We start from the raw sequence: 24,129 nt of genomic DNA, 5'->3' as shown, positions 1-24,129 counted from the left end.
GCACCAGAGTTTAGGGCTTTTAATTTGTCCCAAAGTTGCTGAAGCCAAATCATGATAAAAACATTCTGCTTTCCTTTATACCCCAACACACAAATAATCTACTTGTAGAAAAAAAAAATTGGTTTTGTACATGGGAAGAAACAATATAAATTCACAACTTACAGATAAGGGTTAGCTCTATCGCTCATTTCTTTAAAAAGTTTATATGGATATCCAGTCAAAACTGACAGGGTATCTTCTTTGAAATGTTCTCTAAACTAATTTCTAAGTAGACCACAGGACTGTATCCTGTCTTGAAATGTTCTTAGAGGGTTCTGTCAAATGGAAGAGGGAAAGAGAGATGGAAAAAACTATTCAAACTTCATCTTCTTTCCTCGTGGCTTAGTCTCCTCCTCCTCTGCCTCCTAGGAGGAGGGGTGGGCAATATAAAGGAGAGGAAATTACTGGACTTAGGCCAATAATGTATGTGGGCACTCCAGTGATTAATAGGAAAAACAAATGTAAGCAAATCTACCACCCCATTTTGACCCATATGTTAGCTCTGAGTTTAACAGTCTGGTGGACATTTTAAAGAAACATTTTCTCATATTAACTCATTCAACCATATCAATGATCTCAGAAGTACCTACAGATGGGTTTCAGAGTTCTGCTTGGCTTTGCAAGCAAGTCCTGTTTACTGTAAAAGTGAAACCAATTTCAACTGGTTTTGAAAAGCCCTGATGTGTCATTGCTTTTAGAAAGGGCTTCAAAGATAGAGGGGAGAACTCAATTTTTTCAAATAATATATTTTTATTGATTTCTGAGAGGAAGGGAGAGGGAGAGATAGAAACATCAATGATAAGAAAATCATTGATTGGCTGCCTCCTGCATGCTCCCACTGGGGATCGAGCCTGCTACCCGGTGAAGTGCCCCAACTGGGAATCGAATCGTGACCTCTTGGTTCATAGGTCGATGCTCAATCACTGAACCACACTAGCTGGGCAGAGAACTCAATTTTTATTGTGCCTCCAAGTAGGGGTATACAAAGATGAACAAAGCCTGCTCCTGAGGATCTAGTTTTGAAGCCAAGCACTGGAATCAGGTTGGAGGTCCATTAACACAATATTCTAATTGTACTGTCCAAAAAAAGGGCAGCATGAGTACCAAGGTGGGAAAAAGCCCTTCTGGAAAGATGTTTGATAGGGAGGCATTTCATCTGAGAGCATTCATACCCTCTGACCCAGTGTTTCACAACTTCCAGAAATGTTTCCAAAGGAAGCAATCAGATGCAGACAAATGTGTATGTTCAAGAGTGTTCACAGAAGCATCATTTATAAGAAGAGGGGAAGCAACTTAAGTGTTAGGAATATATAAACACACTTGGGGTCAATTCGTGAAAATGGAAAGGTTATGTACTAGGAGAGACCACAGGATTTTACAACTCCAACTGGGGTAGTGGTCTTGTCTTATGGATGTGTATGCACATGCAGAAATGCATCAAGCTGTATGTTATGTATAAACTTTGAAAATAAAGAACATATAGTTTTAGATGGAGAAATAGTAGCTAATCTAACCATTAGAGACCAGTATTGAAAAATCCAATTTCATATTGATAAAATGCAACATACACTATATACTTTGCCTTAATTTTAGTTTTATTATATATATATAATATGTGTGTGTGTGTGTGTGTATATATCTATATATATATAAAAGCATAATATGCTAATTAGACCAGACAGCCCAATGACCTTCCGGACATCCTTCTGGATGAAGCTGCAGCTGCGAGGGCCGAGCCCCTTGCACAAATTTCGTGCATCAGGCCTCTAGTGTGTGTGTGTGTGTGTGTGTGTGTGTGTGTGTAATGTACATGTTGCATAGGAAAAATATTGGAAGGAAAGAAACCAAAATATTCACAGTAATTGTCTCTGACAGAACTACAGGTGATTTTTCTTCTGACACATTTTTGTTGTTAATCCTCATCTAAGGATATTTTTTCCATTGTTTTTTCAGAGAGTGAAGGGAGGGAGGGGAAGACAGAGAGAGAAACAAAGATGTGAGAGAGCCACATCACTGGTTGCCTCCAGCACATGCCCTTAGGGGGGCGGGGAATCGACCTGAGACCCTTTGGTGCATGGGCCAACGCTCTAACCACTGAACCACCAGCCAGGGCTCTTCTGACACTATTGCCTGCAGTTCCACATTTTCTAAAATGAACATGTGGTGCCTCCTGGTCATCTCGTCCAGTACCAGGGTTATTCTAACCTCTAGTAGTCTCTAATTCTCACCTTCTGACTCAGGTAATGCTAATCTCAAGTGTGCTCATTATCTCCCAATTCCTAAAGATGGATTTGCTACCAGGACGACTGATGAATGTCAATCTAAGTCCTAACAGTTTGTGTTTTCCCTACTACCCCAGTTTTGTATTACTAAGAATAATAACTACAGGGAGTAACATTTATTGAGTACCTACTGTGTGTCAGGTTCTCTGTTAAGGGCTTTACATGAGGACCCTGATGAAACCCTCCTTTACAGTCTTTGGTCTTCCAACTTTGAGTGAATGTTGGATGTTTTGCAACAGAAATATCACTCTGATGAACATGTGCTAGCCCAGACACCTTGAGGTGTCCTGTCACACGCAGGACATGCAGCTGGAAAGTGGGAGAAGCTCACAACTTCCAGAAATGTTTCCAAAGGAACATTTTGGGAACTGGCTCTGGTGCCCAGGCTTTGGGACAGGCCACAGCAGTGAGGACCTACTGTGTGCTGGGCACATGCCACCTGGATTGCACCAGGAATGAAGGGGCCATAAAGCAAGGATGCAGCAGCCTCTAAAAGCTGGAAAAGGCAAGGAATCTGATTCTTCACTACAGCCTCCAGAATGAACCAGCTCTGCCAACCCTTGATTGCAGCCCGGTGACACCCATTTTGGATTTCTGGGTTCCAAATCTGTAAGATAGTACATTCATGCTGTGTTAAGCTGTGAAGTTGGTGGCCATTTGTTACAGCTGCCCAATGAAACTAAGCAGGTCCTTGACTAAAAAGACATATCCCTTTTCCTTTACGTGTAGCATTGCCCAGTTAGAGCTTTCTGCAATGAAATGCACTTGAAATGTAGCTACTCTGACTGAGAGATTGGGGTTTTAATTTTAGTTAATTGAGATGGAAACTGAAATAGCCACACGTGGCTCATGGCTGAGATAGGCTAGTAAGCCAGGACAATAAGCCAGGACAAGTGGAATAGGGAAACAGAGTTTGCAGCCATCTAGTAAAGTGGAAGAAGGGTATAGGGGGGATAAATAAGTAAAGGGTAAAAAAGAGCCTTGGCCAGAGTGTTCAGTGGTTAGAGCATTGACCCACACATCGAAGGGTTGCAGGTTCAAGATTCTTGGGCAAGGGCACACACCTGAGTTGCAGGTTCCATCCCTGGCTCCGGTCAGGGTGCATGGGGGAGGCAACCGGATGGATGTGTTTCTCTCATACACGTTTCTCTCTCTCTCTCTCTCTCTACTTCTCTCCCCTCTTTCCTACCTCCCACTAGTTCTAAAAATCAATGGATAAAATATACTGGGGTGAGAACAACAAAGAAAGTACAGGGTTTGCATTTCTCCTCCCCAATCAGAGTGTAAATAGCTTAAATCACCTTACTCAGGGAGATAGCAGAAATCCAATTAGTGCCAATTATGCCAACCACACCAAGGATGAAATTAAGAGAATAAATCTCATTTTGGCACATCAACATAAAACGGATGACTATTCTATTGATCCTCTCCTAAACTTCCAGCCTTTAAAAACCCTCAAAACAAAGTTCCCAGGTTGTGTTCTCCCTACCAGGAGCATGCCCAAGCTCAACCAGGTGTCCTCAAACTACGGCCCTCGGGCCACATTCGGCCCGCCGAGGACATTTATCCGGCCGGATGTTTTTGCCGCCGCTGCCTGTCCTGCTTAGCAGCCGACTTAGCAGTGTGCATAGGAATTTGTTCATAGTTTTTTTTTTTAAACTATAGTCTGGCCCTCCAACGGTCTGAGGGACAGTGAAACTGGCCCCCTGTTTAAAAAGTTTGAGGACCCCTGCTCAAGACTCTCCATTCCCCTCTTCTTCCCCCATAGTCATGCATCTCCTAAACTCTAAGGGACCCCAGGAGACTCCCAACCAGGGAGCAATGGGCAGTGGCAGCTCATCCTGGGCAAATCCCCAGAACCTGGCCCCAAGGCCCCATTTTTCTCTGACTTCTTAGTGAGCCCAAGTAGCCCAGTCTGAGCTCATTTTCTCACCTACTCTCTCTCCTGTTGCTTCTTCTTCCTTGTTTCACTGTCCCCAGCTTTAATAAAGGTCTGTAGTCCTGGCTGGTGTGGCTCAGTGAGTTGGAGCATCCGCCCATACACCAAAAGGTGGCGGGTTCAGTTCCCGGTCAGGGCACATATCCAGGTTTTGGGTTCGATCCCCGGTTGGGATGCATGCAGGAGGCAATCGATCAATGTTTCTCACATCCATCGATGTCTCTCTCTCTCTTTCTTCTCTCTAAAAATCCATTAAAAAAGAAAATACTTGTCCTCTAAAAAGTCACCTGGACTTATATTATGAAATCTTCCCTCCACGAAATCCAGAACCTGCACACTACCAGCCAGCCCTAGGCAGACCAGTTAAAAGTGTGGCCTGTGAACCAGCTGCATGGACACTCCCTGGGAGCTGGTTAGACATACAGAATCGCAATTGTGCCTCCAACCTGCTAAGTCAAATCCATACTTCACCAAGACCACCAGGGAATTCATGGGGTCATTAAAGTCTGAGACGCCAGGGTGGAAGCCACCATCCAATCCACACAAATACTTTACTATGGAACATCAGGAGGCAAATTCCTTCGTTAGCAGTTCTCAGGGTCAGCTTTCTAGACCACATGGAGTTCTAAAAAATTGTAATGCCTTGAAGCATACTATTGGCCAAGGAGATGAACTAACAGCTGCTGAATAGGTCAGAACCTTGGCCATCTGTTATAGACTGAATTGTGTCCTCTCAAAATTCCTATGTTGGGAGTCCTAACACCCAATAAAACTGTATTTGGAGACAGAGCCTTTAAAGGGGTAACTAAGGTTAAATGAGGTCATAAGAGTGGGCCCTGATCCAATATCGCTGGTGCCCTCGTAACAGAAACACCAGGAACACACAGAGGAAAGGACACATAAGGACACAGTGAGAAGGTAGCTGTTTACAAACTGAGGAGCGAGGCCTCATCTTAAACCTGCTGGCTCCTGGATCTTGTACTTTCAGCCTCCAGAACTGTGAGAAAATAAATGTCTTGTTTAAGCCACCGAATCAGTGACATCTGGTTATGGCAGCCCCAGCGGCCTAAGACACTGTCTCATTTAAGCCTCATAAAACCCTGCCAAGGGTGTCTTTTAATAAAATAATGACATCGATGAAAATAACACCACTCATTGAGTACCTGTCCCACGTCAGGCAGGTTAGAGGCACATGTCAAAGCTTTCTCCTTCACTGTCCCATATCACAGATGAGGATGTGGAGGTGCAGAGAGGCCAGTCGATGCTGCACTCTGTAAAGGACAGAGCCCACTCTGTCTAGGCCAGGCCTCCCTCAGTGGTAGGCAGACAGATATGAGCAGAGCAAGGACGATGGGCCAGGTAAAAAAGGTCACCAGGGTAGAAAGCAAAAGCTTAGCAAAGGACAACTGTAGGGTGGGACCTCGTCCTCAGGGTGACATTTCCTCCCCTAGCATAACTCTGGTCATGGGCTTTGGACCCCCTGACCTTTCCTCCCTAGAAATAACATCTAGGCCTCAGTTGTATTTCAGTTCCAGGCCCAGAAACGCAGCAAACCCAGACAAGTGACACCACAGCTGACCTCAGGACCAGCAGCATAGAATAATGACCCCTGCCCTGGCGCTGACCAATCAGTGGAGACCCGGGCCCTGAGGGGACACACCTGGAAAACTGCTGAATATTCTATTGAGATCTTCCCCTGGAACCTCCCCTAAAATCTCCACCTTAAAACCCTTAGGAATGAGGACCTAGTACACAGTACACAGTCCCTCCTGGGAGCACACCCATGCCTTTCCCTTCCCCTTCTCCCCCAGGCATATCACCTTTGCCTTCCTCACTTCTAAGCTCCAAGGGCCCTTCTTTTGCCTTCATAATTTGTTTCCTCAGCCCATTTCTTCCACGAATTACTTCTTGTACCTCTATGATTTTCTAAATGTTCTCTTATAGCTTGAGTCTTGGCTATGAATTCTTTCCTAGCCAGAACTCAAGTACCGAGGTTGCTGAAGCCAGGTCTGGTCCAACCACACTGGTCTTAACACCTGGTGCTGTTCTTACCACCCCTTTCTGCCACAATCCTCTTTTCCCTAATTCACACAATAAACTCTAATTAGATGCAATGAAGCTTTATTCCCCCTAAAATAACTTCCACAACTCCCCCAGCATAGCCTATATACTCTGGTGGCCCACATGTACCACTACCTGCCATGACAATGATGTGAAGTAAACATAGATGAAAGGGATTTTCCCATAAGATGTCTTTTTTTAAAATATATTTTTATTGATTTCATAAAGGGCGAGGGAGAGATAGAAACATCGATGATGAGGGAGAATCACTGATCAGCTGCCTCCTGCACACCACCTACTGGGGATGGTGCCCACAACCCAGGTATGTGTCCTGACCAGGAATCAAACCTCGACCTCTTGGTTCATAGGTCAATGCCCAACCACTGAGCAACACCGGCCGGGCCTTTTAAATTGTCTATTCCAGGGGTTGGCAAACCAATCTGTAAAGGGTCAACAGTAAATGTTCAGTTTTGCAAGCTAGATAGTCTCTGTCCTGTGGACGAAAAAGGCCCCACATACTAAACATGCAAGCTCAAGGGAGGCCTGCATGGCGGGCCTTACAAGCTCAGAGACTGAAATTAACCACACAGGATGGTCTGAAATGCAAAGTCAATCTTTAGGTTAACTGAGCCAGTCTTTTATAGTCTTTTTGCATCTAAGATAACATACCTTTGGAATTTCCTTTTTCCAGACCCCTCAGGACACAATCTCCCACCAGAGCAGGAGATAACAGAGCCTCTCATTATTATTGTTATAGCTATTGATATAACTATCCTATACCCACCTATGTAAAAGTGTGTCTATTCCTTTCACTTTTTAGTCAATCCCAGAGATTCACCTCCCAACCCCCACACCCAGCTTTGTTTTCTCCCACCTCCCTCATCTATCACCAATGAATTTCATGTAACCCCCTTACATCTTCTCCTTTGATTCTAATGTATAAAATAAGGTGCAAAAGAGCCATTCTCTAGAACATTTCCTCAACCCACTGAGATTTTGTTTCCCAGTAGTTATCGTCAGGTTGGTTCAAACAAACTCATAAAAAAATTCTTACAGGTTTGGACATTTCTTATGCTGAGAGTCGCAAGGGCTCAATTATGCCCTTGCAGCTCCTAAGCAGCCATTGATGATACATTAATGATTGGGCGTGGCAGCATTCCAATAAAACTTTATTTATGAACAAAGAAACTTGAATTTCCTTTCATTTTCTTAATTTCCCTTCCAACCATTTACAAAAGTAAAAAACATCCTCTCTTGTGGGCCGTGAAAAGGTAGGTGGTGCGCCAGACCTGGGCAGCAGTTTGCAGACATCTGGTATAAGTCAAAACAAAAAGAAAGCCATGTAGGTGGAGGTGGAAGAGGACACAGGAGGGATAAATGGTGATGGAAGAAATAAAAGAAAAATAAAGCAAGCCACACTGAACTAATTCTTGCCATTCTTCTACTGAAAAACATGGACTTTGAATTTCTGATTTGCTACAGACCCTTTTGCTTGATTTCTCATCCAGGAACACTTGCCAGTACCACACTCTTACTTCAGGGATGCTCAAGGGCCAGAGAGGGGCTAAAAGCGGGTTCAGTGCTTTCCTCTGCATAATAATGAAAGTGAAAGGAATGGTGAAAACAAACCCCCAAATCGAATTTACATTAAAAAAAATAACATGCTTTTGGTTTATGCACAAACACCTTACGTCTTTCATCAACACAGGAAGACATCAGGAGGTCTGTCAATATTTCATAAACTTAAATTTGGTTAAGAAGGCAATAATGAAATGGTTGAAATGAAAAGAAAATGCTTCACTAATGAGTCTCTGGTTTTTCAGATCTAAGCACTTCAGAGGAGAGCCAATCTCATTATCACATTGAGCTGCTACTCAGAAGAATCACAGGAGACCAGGAGGGACCTCTCGCCTAGCTAATGAGAGACATATAATCGGGTTTTGGTCTATTAACCACATCACCTGAAAATGGCTGGCTCGATTTTCAGCAAGTCTGAAAGACATGTTTGCAAATGTCTTTACTAAAATCTAGATCACAAGGCACGCAAATGATTCCACCTGAGTGGCTTTGGGGGAAAGGGGCACCTTGAGATTCTCCATCATCCCCATGCTCAGGGGCTGGCAAATTTGTCCTGTAAAGGGGCCAGATACCCAGCATTTTCAGCTCTGTGGGCCAGATGGTCTGTCAGCAACTCTCCCGTTGTAGCAGGAAAACAGATAAAATAGCCATAGACAACACATTCTCAAAGAGGGGTGGCTGAATGCCAATAAAACTTTATTTAGAAAAAGAAGCAGCAGGACTTGGTGATTTCCAGTTTGTACTCTAGAGCAGCTGTAACTGAAGTACAATGAGAAACTCACACAGAGGGACATGTTCCATTCTTAAGATGGTAAGGGTGGAGGAAGCAAAAGGTTTCCTTTCTGTCAGTCCAGAAAATAGGAAGTGATGCAGAAACGAAAAGCAGAACGGAACCGCCTTACCCACTATCAGAACTATGTGGTATATACCGACAGGCATAGAAAAGCACTGGAAAGGGAATGGGAAGACGGGAAAAGATTTTCCACGCTGGAAATTGTTTCCAAATTTTAAAATTGTTGTGATCACCCTCTCATGGTGCAGGTCTAGACTGAACGAATGAATCTAGGCAAGAGATAAAATGTGGCAGTGAGGAAACTCACGGTATCGAGCGTTTACCAGGTGTCAGGCGTTCAGTCAAGCACCCAGCCCAAATTCAAGTGCACCAAACCTTCCAACAAATCCAGGTAGGCATGACTTTTAAGCCCCTTTTAGAGATATGGAAACTGAGGCTTAGGGAGGAGAAGCAATCAGCCAAGGTCTCCCCAGCAAGGAACGAAGATGGGATTTGAATCCATACCTAAATGACACTGAACATGAGCACTTAAATGCTGTGGGATCCTATGCACCCAAAATTCAAACTCTGATAAGCTTTGGTGCCAGTGAGGGTTCTTTTTTTAAAAGTATATTTTTATTGATTTCAGAGAGGAAGGGAGGGGGAGAGAGAGAGAGAAACATTGAGGAGAATCATTGATCAGCTGCCTCCTGCACGCCCCCTAGTGGGGATGAGCCCGCAACCTGGGCATGTGCCCTTGATCAGGAATCGAACCTGGGACCACAGGCTGACACTCTAACCAGTGAGCCAAACCAGCTAGGGTTCTTGAAAAGCTTCCTAAAGATCCATGATATGCGATTTAAAAACACACACGTACAGCCCCCTTACTCTTTGAGATCAATAAATATATTTTTTTAAAGGGAACATTTCTTTTTGACAGGCTCCAAAATAAATCCTAAGTGTTTTCCACAGCCTAATTCTAAACGACTCAAGCTGGGAAAGCAACTTCTTGTTTAAAAAATGTGTAACAAAAAGTCCTTTTAGGAAATGAGCTTTATTTTATTTTCAATGCTGTTTAGTTCTAAAAGCCTGCGTGTTTGCTTTTTCCTCCCACCAGGCTCACCTACAAGTCAGGATTCCAAAACCCACAACAAACAAATCAAACACCTATGGGATGCAAGTACTGACCACCAGTGTTTCATTTTGGCAATTAAATCAGGACTTTCCTTTAAAGAAGCTTCTGTACAAAATGCTCAAATGAAGCTCATTGTTTTTCCAACCTTGAAATCACCCATTTGAAAAACAGACCCCAAAACCCCAAGCTTTCAGAACTAGGTCCCAATATGACCACACAAATCACTCTCACTCTAAAAATTGTACAATTAACGGCCCCTTTAACAGAGGGCTTTCAAGGCAAGGCATCATTTCTCATAAGACACCTGCCTGCCCCTGCCAACTCTTCTGCACATCTCTCCGGTAGGAACCAATAAGACTTCGCCCTTAAAGTCCTAGGGACGACAGCTACACTGAGTGGCCAAGCAGCGCCTATTGGGGCAGAGGAGGAACTAAACACAGACCCAGCAACAATGAACTTGGTTATTCACCGAGTCTAATAAAGAGGCTGCATCAAACTTAAAAGCCAACCTTTCTGGTTCAGATCCTTGGAAATAAATGATTTCTAAAAATGTGTAATTCGAACCAAAAGGGATGGTTATTAAAAATAAACCAAGAAATAGCCAATAGAAATGTTTCTAATGAAAGCTTACTGGAAGAGGGATTCTGATCCAATAAAACTATCTAGACATGTTCTCTTTTCTATAAGGAATGCAATGTTATCACAGCCCCTTACATAACCCCCCCTGAAACTCCTTAAGTAGACAACATTTCAATGCAGAGACCAAATGAAAATATCTTAAAAAACAACAACAGTGATGTGGCCAGGAAACCAAGTGTATCTTGGTGAACATTTTTTTCACCCACCACAAGCTTGGGCTTTCTGGGAAGGTCACTGGTTTTCCAGTCAAAAACATTCTTGAAGTTGTCAGGAACAGAGGGAGGCTTGGCATCTGAGGTGTGTTACTGGTTCAGTATCTGGAGCTCATGAGCCAAATAGCCTGGAAAATTCAGAGGGCAGAAATGTCTGTGAGAATGGGAAACTGTCACGCTGAAAACATTTTTAGAAAATATTTTATGTTGCTTTTAAGATTATTTTACATCATTTTCTGATCTTATAAGTAACTCTTCTGTTACACAACACTGTGAACACTACCGAACTATACACTTAAGAGAAAAATGTAACTTTAAAGAATTATCCACTTCATACAAATTTGCAACATTTTATTTTCACCTATTCTCCATTACTGCAAGTCAGTGGTAACTTTCATATCAAAAAGACCTTTGAATAAACAAATGATTACAGTTAACTCTGTTCACTGAAGAAAATCTGGAATAGGAAAGGCCTGGAAACTGTAATAAATATTTCTGAAGTTTGGGAATGGGTATCTAGGTTACAACACAGGCCTACTGGGGAAAAACCACAGAGCTGTTAAAAAGATATATGGCCCAGCCGTAGCCTGTTTGGCTCAGTGATAGAGCATCGGCCTGTGGACCGAAGGGTCCCGGGTTCGATTCCGGTCAAGTACATACCTCGGTTGCAGGCTCCCCCCCAATTTGGGCCCTGGTCGGGGTGCATGCAGGAGGCAACCAATCGATGTGTTTCTCTCACATTAATATTTCTCTGTCTTTCCCTCCCTCTTCCACTCTCTCTAAAAAAAAATCAATGGAAAAATATCCTCGAGTAAGGATTAAAAAAAAAAAAAAAAGTCTAAATATGTGAACTAAAAAATCAGTTAAAAAATAAGATATATAGCCCGGCCGGCATGGCTCAGTGGTTGAGCATCAACCTATGAACCAGAAGATCACAATTTGATTCCCAGTCAGAGCACATGCAGGGTTGCAGGCTCCATCCCCAGTGTGGGGCGTGCAGGAGGCAGCCGACCAATGATTCTCATCACTGATGTTTCTCTCTCTCTCTCTCTCCCCCTTACTCTCTGAGATCAATAAAAATATTACACACACATATACATATATATGTAATATTTTCATATATATATGGGAATTCTCTGTATTATCTTTACAACATTTCTATAAATCTAAATCTTTTTCCAAAATAAAAAGATTATTAAAAACAAAACAAAACAAGAAACAGATAGTGCCCACACCACATACAAAAATTAACTCAAACTGGATATAGGCCTAATTATTAAAATTAAAACTATAAAATTCTTAGTGACAAAAGAAAAAAAGATACTGGACTTCATCAAAATTAAAAATTTTTGTGCTTCAAATGATACCATCAAGGAAGTGAAAAGACAACCCAAAAACAATGGGGGAAAATACTTGCAAATCATGTAGCTGATAAAGGACTGGTATCTAGAATATAAAAAGAACTTATGGTACAACTCAGTAAAACACAATTTAAAAATGAGCAGAAGGCTCTTGTGGGTGGTGGTGAACTCGAAAAGAACGCTATGAAAGTCTTGGGCACATTTCGAGAGCACAAGGTGGTGGGGTGCTGCCTGCCCACCCCTAAGTGCCACACACTGCTCCTCAACCACATGAGCATCTTGCCACCTAACCATGTTGGTGCCAAGTCCCGCATCTGGTACTTTATTTTGTAACTGAAGATGAAGAAATCTACAGGGGAAATTGTCCACCGTGGACAGGTGTTTGAAAAATCCTCTCTTGGGGGAGAAAAACGTTGGCATCTGGCTGAGCTAAAACTCCCACAGTGGTACCCACAATATGTACCGAGAGTACCAGAACCTGACCATTATACGGGCGCCATCACGCAGCGCTACTGAGACATGGGAACCCAGCACTGTGCCCAAACCCACTCAATCCAGATCGTGAAGATGGAGGAGATCATGGCCAGCAAGTGCTGCCAACCAGCAGTCAAGGACTCCAAGATCAAGTTCCCTCTGCCCCATCAGGTCCTTCCTTGCAAGCAGTCACACTTCACAACCGAGAGGCCCAACACCTTCATGTAATTTTTCTTTTAAAAAAAATCCTCACCTATTTGATTTTATTGATTTTAGAGATAGAGGAAGGGGAAGAGAGAAAGAGAAACATCTCTGTGAGAGAGAAACATTGACTGATTGCCTATATGCCCCAACCAGGGATTGAAACCAAAACCTAGATATATGCCCTGACCTGGAATTGAACTCACGACCTTTTGGTGTACAGGACAATGCTCCAACCAACTGAGCCACCTGGCCAGGGCCCAACACCTTCTTTTACATGCAGGGCCTCCTTGTCCCCTATCCCCTGGGAAAGCCAGGTTGCTCAGGAGAAAAAACAAAGGGCAAAGGATCTCAACAGACAGTTCTCCAAAGATATACAGATGGCCAATAGCACCTGAAGAGATGGTCAGCGTCATTAACCACCAGGGAAGTGCAAATCAACCTTCACATCTACTAGGATGGTCATAATAAAAGAGTCTGACCATAACAAGCGTTGGCAAGGATGTGGGGAAATTGAAACCGTCACAAACTGCTGGTGGGAATGTAAATCGCTGCAGCTACTTTGTAAAATAGTCTGGCGCTTCTTCAAAAGGATTAATATAGTTACCGTATGACCCAGCAATTTCACTCATGAGTATATACCAGAGAACTGAAAACAAATGTTCGTGCCAGCATTATTCATAATAGCCAAAAAATGGAAACATCCCAAATATCCATCAACTGATGAGTGAATGAACAAAATGTGGCATATCCATACAATAAACTATTATTCAGCCATAGAAAGGAATGAAGTCTTGATTCACGTACAACATTGAAGAAACCAGAAGACATTATGTTCATGAGAAAAGCCAGACACAAAAGGCCACATATTATATGATTCCATTGATATGAAATATCAAGAACAGACAATTAAAAAAATAAACTGTTGAAAAGAGTGGATCCAGAGACATGGAAGCATGGAACAGAGTGAGGAATCTGAGGAAAGGCGGGGGGAGGGTGGGTGGGTGAGAGGTAATCAACCAAAGACCTTGTATGTATATATGCATAACCCATGGACACAGACAACAGGGTGGTGAAGGCCTGGAGTGGGGGCGGAGGTGGGCTGGAGGGAGACAACGGGGGTGGGGGAGGGGACATGTAATACTTTCAACAATAAAGATTAAAAAAAACCCAGACAAATCTGTAGAGACATAAAGTATATCAGTGGTTACCAGAGGCAGGGGAGAAGAAAGAACGGGAGTGACTGCTTAATGGGTATGGAGTTTCCCTTTGGGGTTGCTGAGCTTATTCTAGAATGAGACTGTGGTGATGGTTGCACAACTTTGTGAATGTACTAAAAAATCTTGAATTGTGAGAACCAACTTCCACTTTTTACTTATTTATCTTTCTCTGTGGTTTGACACCTTCATTTTCTTCCTATCTTCCTTCTAATATTTTGTTATGAAGATTTCAACAAAGAGTTGAAAAAGTTCAGTGAACACCCACATACACACCACCTACATTCTGCAATTAACACTTTGCTTTATTGTGCATCTATCTATTCATCTGTCTACCTTACTTTTGATGGGTTTCAAACTAAGATGCAGATATCCGTACCTTGGTCCCTAAAAATCCAGGCACGTTTCTCCACATTTAAAGTTTTCCATGACTTTTTAAAATTTCCAAAGTAGCCCAGCTCAAACAATATAGAAGTGGGTGCATGGAATAGCAAATCATCCCTCTGATCCTGCTACAGTCACAACCATAGACAGTCTGGAGCAGATTCTTACAACTCCCTTGCTGGAAGTGTTTCCATCACAGACTTCAGCACGCACTCAGCATTTATTCAATGTTTGCAAGTCACAACTGAAGCCAGAGTATGCATACAGGTGACATATGCCTTCTTTACTCTCAAAACATTTCCCTAGTGTAGACATACCCTCCTGGCACATTATCACTGATGACATCGTGACAGTTGGTCACATGGGTGTCCTTTAAGTTACCTGATTCTTCCCCTGTTCTTGGACATTTAGGTGATTTCCAGTGTTTTAATATCCTGGAAAAGCCAGTCACTGTCTCCCTGACACCTCATTCTGGAGGGAATCTTCCCTCACCCATGAGCCCTGCAGGAAGAGCTGGCCTAGGTCAGGGTCAGCACACTCTGTAAAAGGCCACACAGTAAGCAGTTCAGGCTTTGTGGGTCCAGGCAGTCTGTCACAGTGCCCCAACCGCTATAGCGCAAAAGCAGTCACAAACGTGGGCATGGCTGTGCGACAGTAAAACTTCATTCATGAAAACAGGGAGCAGATATGACCCATGGGCTGTGGTTTGCTAACCCCTGACCTCAGTTGTTAGGCTAGAATCAGGAACCTCCAATCCAACTAGAACTGAATGACCTACATAGGCCAATCAGACTTTGCTTCCAGGAAATGGAATCAGGACACTGGGCTACTGACTAAGCTTGCCTTGGGCTGAGCTGCGAGATCACGGAGCCTGAGGCTACACCTTCTGGTCACTGTCAGAAGATGAACAAGAGAGAACAATAAAGCCAATGGACAATAAAGCCAATGGACGGAAAAGAACAGAATGATAAAAACACACCAAGTTCTTCCCTGCTCCAGGACCTTTGTTCATGCTGCTTCCAGTGCTACCAGGCCTCTCCCTAGCTCCGCAAATTGGACTTCCTGTTGTTCATGATTTATTTATTTATTTTTTTTACCAATTTTATTTTCATTTTTATTGATTTTAGAAAGAGAATAAGGGAGAGGGAGAGAGAGAAACACTGACTTGTTCCACCCATCTATGCATTCATTGGTTGACTCCTATACATGCCCTGACTGGGGATCGAACACGCAACCTTGGCCTATCAGGATGATGCTATAACCAGCTGAGCTACCCGGCCAGGCCCCTGTGTTCTTGATTTAAACAGCATACTATCAAAGATCCTTTTCCTGACTGCTTTCCAAATTGGAAGACTCCCTCCTTTTGCTACCTCACAATTGACTTTCCCCCCCATTTGTTTGTTTTCTGTCTGTTTTCCACCTGTCATACTGTGCATTCACTAAAGGCAGGGACCGTGGCTGTCTTAGTCTTAGTTGTTACCCCAGAGCACAGCCCACAATGTATAGTTGTGAATGAATAAACGGATGGATGGATGGATAGGTAGGAACCTAGAGAGACAAAGGCTAGAGGAGAGCTTTGCCACCTCCAGTGCTCTTTTCCCATGAGTCCTAGTTACACCTCCTGTACCCTTCTGCAAATTCCTTCTCTCTTCAGGAGCCTCTCTGTACCTGAGCAGGCCTCATCCAAGCTCCCAAAAAGGGCCTCTCTGTATATCTAACAAGGTCCTCATTCTGGGCTCTAAAACCTTTCCTAGTGGCACAGGGAACCCCCCCTCCCCTGCATCCTCCGATCCCCTAAGTCAGGGGTGGGGAAACTTTTTTCTGCCAAGGGCCATTTGGATATTTATAACATAATTCGAGGGCCATACAAAATTATCAACTTAAAAATTAGTCTGCTATATTTTGGCAAACATTTAATTAACTCATAGCTAATGCCTTGGCAGGGCCAGACGAAATGATTTTGGGGGCCTTATCCGGCCCACAGGCCAGACGTTCCCCACCCCTACCTAAGTTCTAGAAACATCTCCTGAAACAGTCATCAGCAACAAGGACCACCCAGCAACTTCAAATTCAGCATTTCAATCAGTCATTCTCTTCTTTGGGGGAAACATACAAGATGGGCCCAGCATGGCCTAGAACTACAGATTCTTCTACTGTTTGAATCCTGAGTCTGTTTACTCTGCATCTCACAATTCGTTAATAGCAGTAGTAGAATTACAGCCTGAGGCTGGAAGGAAAACCAAACATACTGGATTTTTTTAGCCTAGGAAGAAAGTAAAGAAGGGCATAAAAACAAACAAAAACTTCTGTAAGTGCACAAAAACAGAAGTAAAGTCTTAATATACACTTCTGCTGGGTTCCACCAGGCGGGAGCAGGACCCAGGAGCACAATGGCTGTCCAACCACATTTTTCACCTTGACAGATGCCAGATATACACTAAGCACAGCAGAGCTGGCAAGAGGTGAGCAGGCCACAGGCTCAGGGAAAGCATCTCTTGGCAGCTACCGGGGACACACCAGGCACAGCCAGGACTTGGAGAATGCTACATTTCAATCCAATCTCCAGCCTGGACCATGGTGACATAGCTTAAACCTGTTTTCTCTCTAGCTTGGAGAGTTCTTATCTTGAAAGCAGAAAGCATGACACCAAAGTGTAGACTGAGCCCAGCCGGCTGACTGAGCATCGACCTATGAACCAGGAGGTCAAGGTTTGATTCCCAGTCAGGGCACATGCCCAGGTTGCCAGCTCAATCCTAGTGTGGGGCATGCAGAAGGCAGCTAAGCAATGATTCTCTCTCATCACTTATGTTTCTATCTCTCTCTCCCTCTCTCTTCTTCTCTAATATCAATAAAAATATATTTTTAAAAAACAAGTGTAGTCTGAGATGACAGAGAATGACCATCAGGTGGGTCATTTTGGAGAATGTTGCAGAGGATGACAATGAAAGAGATGGGCAGGCCAGACTTACACGATCATGCAGAACATCATGAAAACATTCCACAGGGCGATGAAGATTCGGAAGTACCTGAGGCTCAGTAGGAATTCCCGGATGTTGTCACCTGGAAAGTCAGAAAGCATGTTTACAAGTACTGCTAACATTTCTGCTGTCACAGCTGCAGGTGCTTCTGCAGTTTCTGCCCACCCCAAGCCCACTGCCCTCATGTTCCATAGTGGCAGCTCCGCTTTTCCTTTAGGTCTCTTCTGCTCCCCAACCCTCAGCACTCAGGCTGCCACTGGCCAATCTCCCAGCCTCTGATTGGCCAGGAAAGAGTAAGTGACCCAAGAATGTATGCCCAATGAGAGTCAGCCCTGGGACTTTTGCCCCAACTACTGTTTTCTGCCAGGCTTCCTGGGCTGGGCTGGAAAGGTATAAGCCGAGTCCTCTAGGACAGGCATTGGCAACTTAGGCGCAGGAACTGAAACCAGCCCCTGCCACCTGTTTCTGTGTGACCCAGGAGCTAGAATGTTTTTCATATTTCTTAATGGTTAAAAAAAAAAAAGTAATAGAGAAACCAAGATGGCGGCATAGGTGAAACACCTAACCTGCAGCCGGGCACAACAATTTCAAAGGCACAACTAGAGGTCAGAACGGACATCGTCCAGAACCACAGGAGAGCTGGCGGACTGAAATGCCCACAGCTGGGGGGAAGGAGAAGGCCACGGGGACAATCGGGGGAGCCGTAAAAGCCTGAGGTATGGAGTAAAAGCCTGAGGTATGGAGAAAAGGGCGGAGACACGAGCACGCGCGCCTGCGGGGAGGATGGAGCCGGAGAGGAAGGGGCGGCTGACGGCCTGGCCGGCGTTCACTGGCAGGAAGGAGATAAAGGCTCCGGAGTGTGCTAAGCGCCGGCTCCGACTGCACTGAGCGCCAGTTCCGGGCGAAACCCTGGGAAGCCAGGCGCAGGCTGGGGGAATGAATCTGGGCTGTGGGGCGCAGGCACAGAGGAGCGGGGGAAGGCAGAGCTCCAGAGGCGCGCACGGGAAGGGGCGCAAAGGACGGACTGTTGCCTGCGCCACTGAACTGCCCTAGCGGGAAGGAGACATAAGCTCAGGACCGTGCTGAACCCCAGTTCCGACTGCACTGAACCCCAGTTCCGGGCGAAACCCTGGGAAGCCAGGCGCACGCTGGGGGAATGAATTTGGGCTGTGGTGGCGGAGGCACAGAGAAGCGGCGGCTCCAGACGCGCGCACTGGAAGGTGCGCAGAGGACGGACTTTTGCCTGCGCCACTGGGTGGCCCTGCCGGGAAGGAGACAGGGACGCCAGACTGCGCTGAGACCCAGTTCCAACTACACTGAAACCCAGTTCCAGGCGAGAATCTGGGAGTCCAGATTCATTAGGGGAGGGACTGGACTGTTTGGCAGTGGGCGAAACTCCAGGGCGCGTTTCTCTCAGAGGTGTTTGCAAGGAATACAGAGGGACACAGACACAGGAGCCTCATAGGGCGGGGCTGACAGGAAGCCAAGGTTGTAGGCTCCACCCTGTAGCTCCGCCCCAGCCAAGCTGAGCAGAAGCTTTTTCCTGCTGAGTGCCTCAGGTAGTGGCTGACCCACACTACATTGGAGACCCAGAAACGAGGGCATCTAGTGGTTGGTGGGAGATGACACCAGATTTCAATCACTTGCATAAGGAAGGCATTCTAGAGGCAGACTCAGTGAGCGCCAAGGCATTGCTGCATCAAGACCCGGCCCACAAACATGTCTCCTGCACAGCAACTCTTCCTATATAGACAAAGAGGGTCCTCACGGCCAATTGGCCTGGAGGACAATTCCTCCCAGTGACACCAACAACAATCAAGACTTAACTGTACAAAGGAGGACCAAGATGGAGACATAGGGCGGCAGCCTGATCGTTGCCTACCACAACAATATTGAGACTACGACGGGAGAGCAGAGCAGACACCAGCCAGAAAGACCGGGGGGCTGGCTGAGCAGATGCTCTACAACTAGAATAAAAGAGAGGGGTACGCAGGATGATGCTGATGCCGGTGACCCAAAGTCCACACTTTAAGAACTATGGCTCAGGCGACACAATGGCGGCCTGGAACGTGCTCGGCGCAGTTCCCCCGGCGGTCTCCGGCTGAGGGGACGGCTCCACTCGCTGCCGAGCACGGACAGACGAGCCCCTGGGAGACATGGGGAGGGGGACTCCGTGCTTGCTGACCTCCGAGTCCTTCAAGAATCTCAATGCCCCGAAGTGGCCAGGTGCGCACGCTCAGCGACTGGCCACCGTTGCAGACCCAAGGGCCGACGCAGCGACACCGGACCAGCCCACCGCCGGGCACCGGGCACACCAGAGCCTTGCCGAGCCCGCCGCCCAACGAGTTCTGCGGCAGCCGCCCTGGAGCTCTGAGAAAATGACCGAAGGAATTGCTGAGAGGGAATTGACCAACAGGAATTGGGATCAAGAAGACGAAACCCCGCTGAGACCCGAGTCCAGGCGAGCCTGTGAGCCTATGGGCTCAGATGTGGTCACACGCCTCTGGGTCTAGGTGAGGCCTCACGCCCCTGGGTTTGGGTGAGGCCACGCGCCCCTGGGTCCAGGTGAAGCTGGATTCCGGGTTCGGATGAGGCCATGTGCCCCTGGGTCTGGGCGATTCTGAACCCTGGGTCCGGGTGAGGCCGTGGGCCCCTGGATCCGGGTAAGGCTGGGTCCCGAGTACGGGTGAGGCCCTGAGCCCCTGGATCCGGGTGAGACCACGCGACCAGGGGTCTGAGAGAGGTAACGCGCCCCTGGGTCCGGGTGGCTTCGTGCACCTAGGTCCAGGTGAGGCCACGTGCCCCTGGGTCTGAGAGAGGCCACGCACCCCTAGGTCCGGGCGAGACCATGTGTCCCTGGATCCAGGTGGGGCCTCGTGCACCTAGGCCCGGGTGGGGCCGCGTGCCCCTGGGTCTGGGGGAGGCCAGGCGTCCCTGGGTCCGGGTGAGACCGTGAGTCCCTGGATCCGGGTGAGGCCTCGTGCGCCTAGGCCCGGGTGAGGCCACGTGCCCCTGGGTCTGGGGGAGGCCAGGCGTCACTGGGTCCGGGTGAGACCGTGTGTCCCTGGATCCGGGTGAGGCCTCGTGCGCCTAGGCCCGGGTGAGGCCACGTGCCCCTGGGTCTGGGGGAGGCCAGGCGTCCCTGGGTCCGGGTGAGACCGTGTGTCCCTGGATCCGGGTGAGACCTCGTGCACCTAGGCATGGGTGAGGTCACGTGCCCCGGGGTCTGAGAGGCCAAGCGTCCCTGGGTCCGGGTGAGACCATGTGTCCCTGGATCCGGGTGAGGACGCGTGCACCTAGACCCGGGTGAGCCCAAGTGGCCCTGGGTCTGGGAGAGGCCAAGCGTCCCTGGGTCCGGGTGCGACCATGTGTCCCTGGAGCCGGATGAGGCCTCGTGCACCTAGGCCCGGGTGAGGCCACGTGCCCCTGGGTCTGGGAGAGGCCAAGCGTCCCTGGGTCCGGGTGAGACCATGTGTCCCCGGATCCGGGTGAGGCCTCGTGCACCTAGGCCCGGGTGAGCCCAAGTGGCCCTGGGTCTGGAAGAGGCCAAGCGTCCCTGGGTCCGGGTGAGACCATGTGTCCCTGGATCCGGGTGAGGCCTCGTGCACCTAGGCCCGGATGAGGCCACGTGCCCCTGGGTCTGGGAGAGGCCAAGCGTCCCTGGGTCCGGGAGAGACCATGCGTCCCTGGATCCGGATGAGGCCTCGTGCACCTAGGCCCGGGTGAGCCCAAGTGGCCCTGGGTCTGGGAGAGGCCAAGCGTCCCTGGGTCCGGGTGCGACCATGTGTCCCTGGATCCGGATGAGGCCTCGTGCACCTAGGCCCGGGTGAGCCCAAGTGGCCCTGGGTCTGGGAGAGGCCAAGCGTCCCTGGGTCCGGGAGAGACCATGTGTCCCTAGAACCAGGTGAGGCCTTGTGCAACTAAGCCCGGGTGAGGCCACGTGCCCCTGGGTCTGGGAGAGGCCAAGCGTCCCTGGGTACGGGTGAAGCCAGATCCTGGGTCCGGGTGAGGCCGTGCGCCCCTGGATCCATCCGGGTGAGGCTGGGTCCCAGGCCCGGGTGAGACCACGCGCCCCTTGGGTATGGGTGAGGCCACGTGCCCCTTAGTCCGGGTGACGCCGTGCCCCTGGGTTCGGCCGAGACCAAACCAGAGGGAGTCGGACCTCCATTACCACCATTTGTCCACCATCCAGAGCTGAGGGGTCAGTGCTGACATGTACACATAAGGAACTACTGGACATTGAAATTGGGTCTCAAAAGAACTGTTGGTCCAGGGGGAAGCTCGCTACAGATTGATTCATTTGCCTGTCAGCATAACTATTATTGCTCGTCTCACATTCAGTTCTTATTAGTATATATCTAGTGACATATGATCTCGCTCATCTAGGGGAAATGATGAACAACATAGACTGAGGAACAAGAACAGAACCAGAAGCAAGGAGGCATCGATCGGACTATCGGGCCTCAGAGGGAGGATAGGGGAGGGTAGGGGGAGGGTGGGGGGAGGGGGAGAGTTCAACCAAAGGACCTGTATGCATGCATATAAGCCTATCCAATGGTTAAGTTCAACAGGGGATTGGGGCATGCGTGGGGAGAGGGGTGGGATGGGAATGGGGGGATGAGGACAAATATGTGACACCTTAATCAATAAAGAAATTTAAAAAAAAAAAAAAAAAAAAAAAAAAATAAAAAAAAAAAGTAATAGAGTATTTGGTGAGATATAAAACTTACATGAAATTCAAATTTCAGTGTCAATAAATAAAGTTTTATTGAACAAAACCATGACCATTCATTTACATATTGCCCATGGCTGCTTTCCTGTTTCAAAGGCAGAGTTGAATTGTTGCACCAGAGATGGCATGGCCTGCAAAGCCAAAAACATTTATAATCTGGCCCTTTACAGAAAAATGTGCCATGCCCTGCTCTAGGGTCATCTTTGCCCACACATGCCAGCCTGATAATAAAACCAACCTAGAAGGAAAAAGAGAGCTAGAGACAGCCACATGCTGGAGGGCTGCTTTGAGTCCTACATCAAGTGTGCCTGAAGACAATTCTATCCTTGGGTGTTTCAATTTGCTTTAACCACTCTGAGATGGGATTTTAGTGTTCACAACAAAAAGCATACTAATTTGGGCAAGTATAACAGCGGTTCTGCTTTGGTGACGAGTTACTCTAGTTCCCTCTGTTGCCAAAGAACAGAAACCACTCCAAGAGGAGGCCATTTGGTAAAGACTCCAGAGACCTGTGTTCCAGAACCTTCCTCTTGGGTTTTGAGTCATTTTTCCCCACCTATCCCCAACCCCAGCCTCTTATTACTTCCGGAATGAAATTAACTGGTCCAGGTTAGGCAACCTACAAGGGTGCTACCCAAAGTGTCACCTAGAGATCACAGCTCTCTGGTAAGTACAAAATACCGGATAGGAGCTCTTTTCGCAGCAACCCAGCACAACAGTCACCTGTTACTGGTACTGCTGTGCCATCCTAGTGCATGATCAGCACACAGTCTTGTTGGCCAGTATTACCCACCACATGTAGTTGGCCGTGTGTGGCACAGCCTATGTGACTTAGCCTGGGCTTCAATGGTCCGAGACGGGTCTGTCCAAAGGATGTCTGAGAGGCACTGCTTGGCAAGGCCCTTCTCTAAACTGAGGATTATGTACATGGGCTCTCCTACCATCAACAGATGCTGATTAAGGCCACTGGCTCCAGGCAGGAGCCTAGTGTGGGAGACACAGGGAAGAACAGACAGGTGTCCCTGCCCTAAGGAGCTCTCAGGGGAGGGGGGGGCAAATACTACACAAACACATAGCAGGAAAGAGCTAAATAAGTGGAGTCTCTTCTCTGGAGCTTAAGGTCAAGTGTGAGGGGTAGAACTTAGCCAGATGACAAAATACATATAAAGAAAAATAATAACTGTAGGAAGTAAGTGCTGACCTATGCACGGAGATCTGGCAGGAAAAAGAAGTGGGTGACAAGTGGGCAAGAGGAACATCACATCCTTGTGCCTCTCTCTCTCTCTCTCTCACACACACACACACACACACAAAGAAAACGGGTAGGACACACACACACACACACACACACACAAAGAAAACGGGTAGGACTGTCCTCTCTGGACCAATTCCCGAGTCCAGAAAGGAGGCTTTACCTGTGCCAGGCTCCCTGGACTCCTCCCCAAAGCCATGCGTGTCCTTCTTTTTCCTACAAAGAGAAGCAGTCAGTGTCCACTTTCCATAGGATACAAGGACCGCTCAGTCCCTGGCATCAAGGGGCCACAGACACTCAACTCTATCGCTGACTTGCAGTGTGACCTCGGCGGTTCAATGACCCTCTCTAGGCGCCCACATGCCCCACCAATTACAGCCATCGACAAAGTGGAGAAGGTAACCCGTGGGTACAGGTTAGGACTAAGAGTTTCCTGGGGGGTGGGCTTGGGGGTCTTCGGGGTGCGAGCAGAGGGATGCCCGGAGAACGGAGAGCCAAGATTTCCAGCCGCGGTGGCGCAAAGAGTCTCAGGGGCAAGGACCAGGCTGCAAACCGGTTCAGAGGGTTGGCTGGGACGTGGGTGCAGGGCCTGCGACGTGGGGCTGGCTCACGCTCGCGGGGGCGGGCTACGGGTGCCCGGGTGGAGTAGCGGTCCTTTGCGGCCTACTCACAGCTTAAAGTTAAGCACCGCTCCGGCGTTCATCAGCAGCGTTCTGCGGAGGAAGAGTGCAGTTACCTAGGCCGCCCCTAACCCCGTCGGGCCCTACTTCCCCGGCCTCTAGTCCCCTTAATTACCCGAACAGCAGGATGTCTCCGATCATCTTCACTGCCGTAGAGTCCGACAGAACCGGAAGCGGAAGTCTAGGGAGGGCG

General features: G+C 47.4%; 1 protein-coding gene and 1 pseudogene across 1 annotated transcript; one reads left to right on the top strand and one right to left on the bottom strand.

Moving 5' to 3' along the window:
* Window positions 1-8,568: 8,568 nt before the first annotated feature.
* Window positions 8,569-24,112, bottom strand: SMIM7 (small integral membrane protein 7). The gene is made up of 5 exons (XM_008157862.3): window positions 24,052-24,112; window positions 23,928-23,969; window positions 23,420-23,472; window positions 17,264-17,354; window positions 8,569-10,785 (listed from the first exon to the last, which is right to left on the bottom strand). The coding sequence occupies exons 1-5, from the start codon at window positions 24,075-24,077 to the stop codon at window positions 10,770-10,772; spliced, it is 228 nt and encodes a 75-aa protein (XP_008156084.2). The 5' UTR covers window positions 24,078-24,112; the 3' UTR covers window positions 8,569-10,769.
* Window positions 12,178-12,720, top strand: LOC103300931 (60S ribosomal protein L18a-like; annotated as a pseudogene).
* Window positions 24,113-24,129: the final 17 nt, after the last annotated feature.

This window comes from Eptesicus fuscus, chromosome 6 (assembly GCF_027574615.1).
Source record: "Eptesicus fuscus isolate TK198812 chromosome 6, DD_ASM_mEF_20220401, whole genome shotgun sequence".
NCBI lineage: Eukaryota > Metazoa > Chordata > Mammalia > Chiroptera > Vespertilionidae > Eptesicus > Eptesicus fuscus.
This window is presented reverse-complemented; position numbering and strand designations above follow the sequence as displayed.

Excerpts from the sequence above, each read along its gene's own strand:
- SMIM7 (XM_008157862.3), bottom strand. The coding sequence starts at position 24,077 with ATGATCGGAGACATCCTGCTGTTCGG. Across the intron at positions 23,473-23,927 it reads GCGGTGCTTAACTTTAAGCT|GAAAAAGAAGGACACGCATG; the intron begins GTGAGTAGGCCG and ends TTCTCTTTGTAG. Across the intron at positions 17,355-23,419 it reads GTCCAGGGAGCCTGGCACAG|GTGACAACATCCGGGAATTC; the intron begins GTAAAGCCTCCT and ends CTGACTTTCCAG.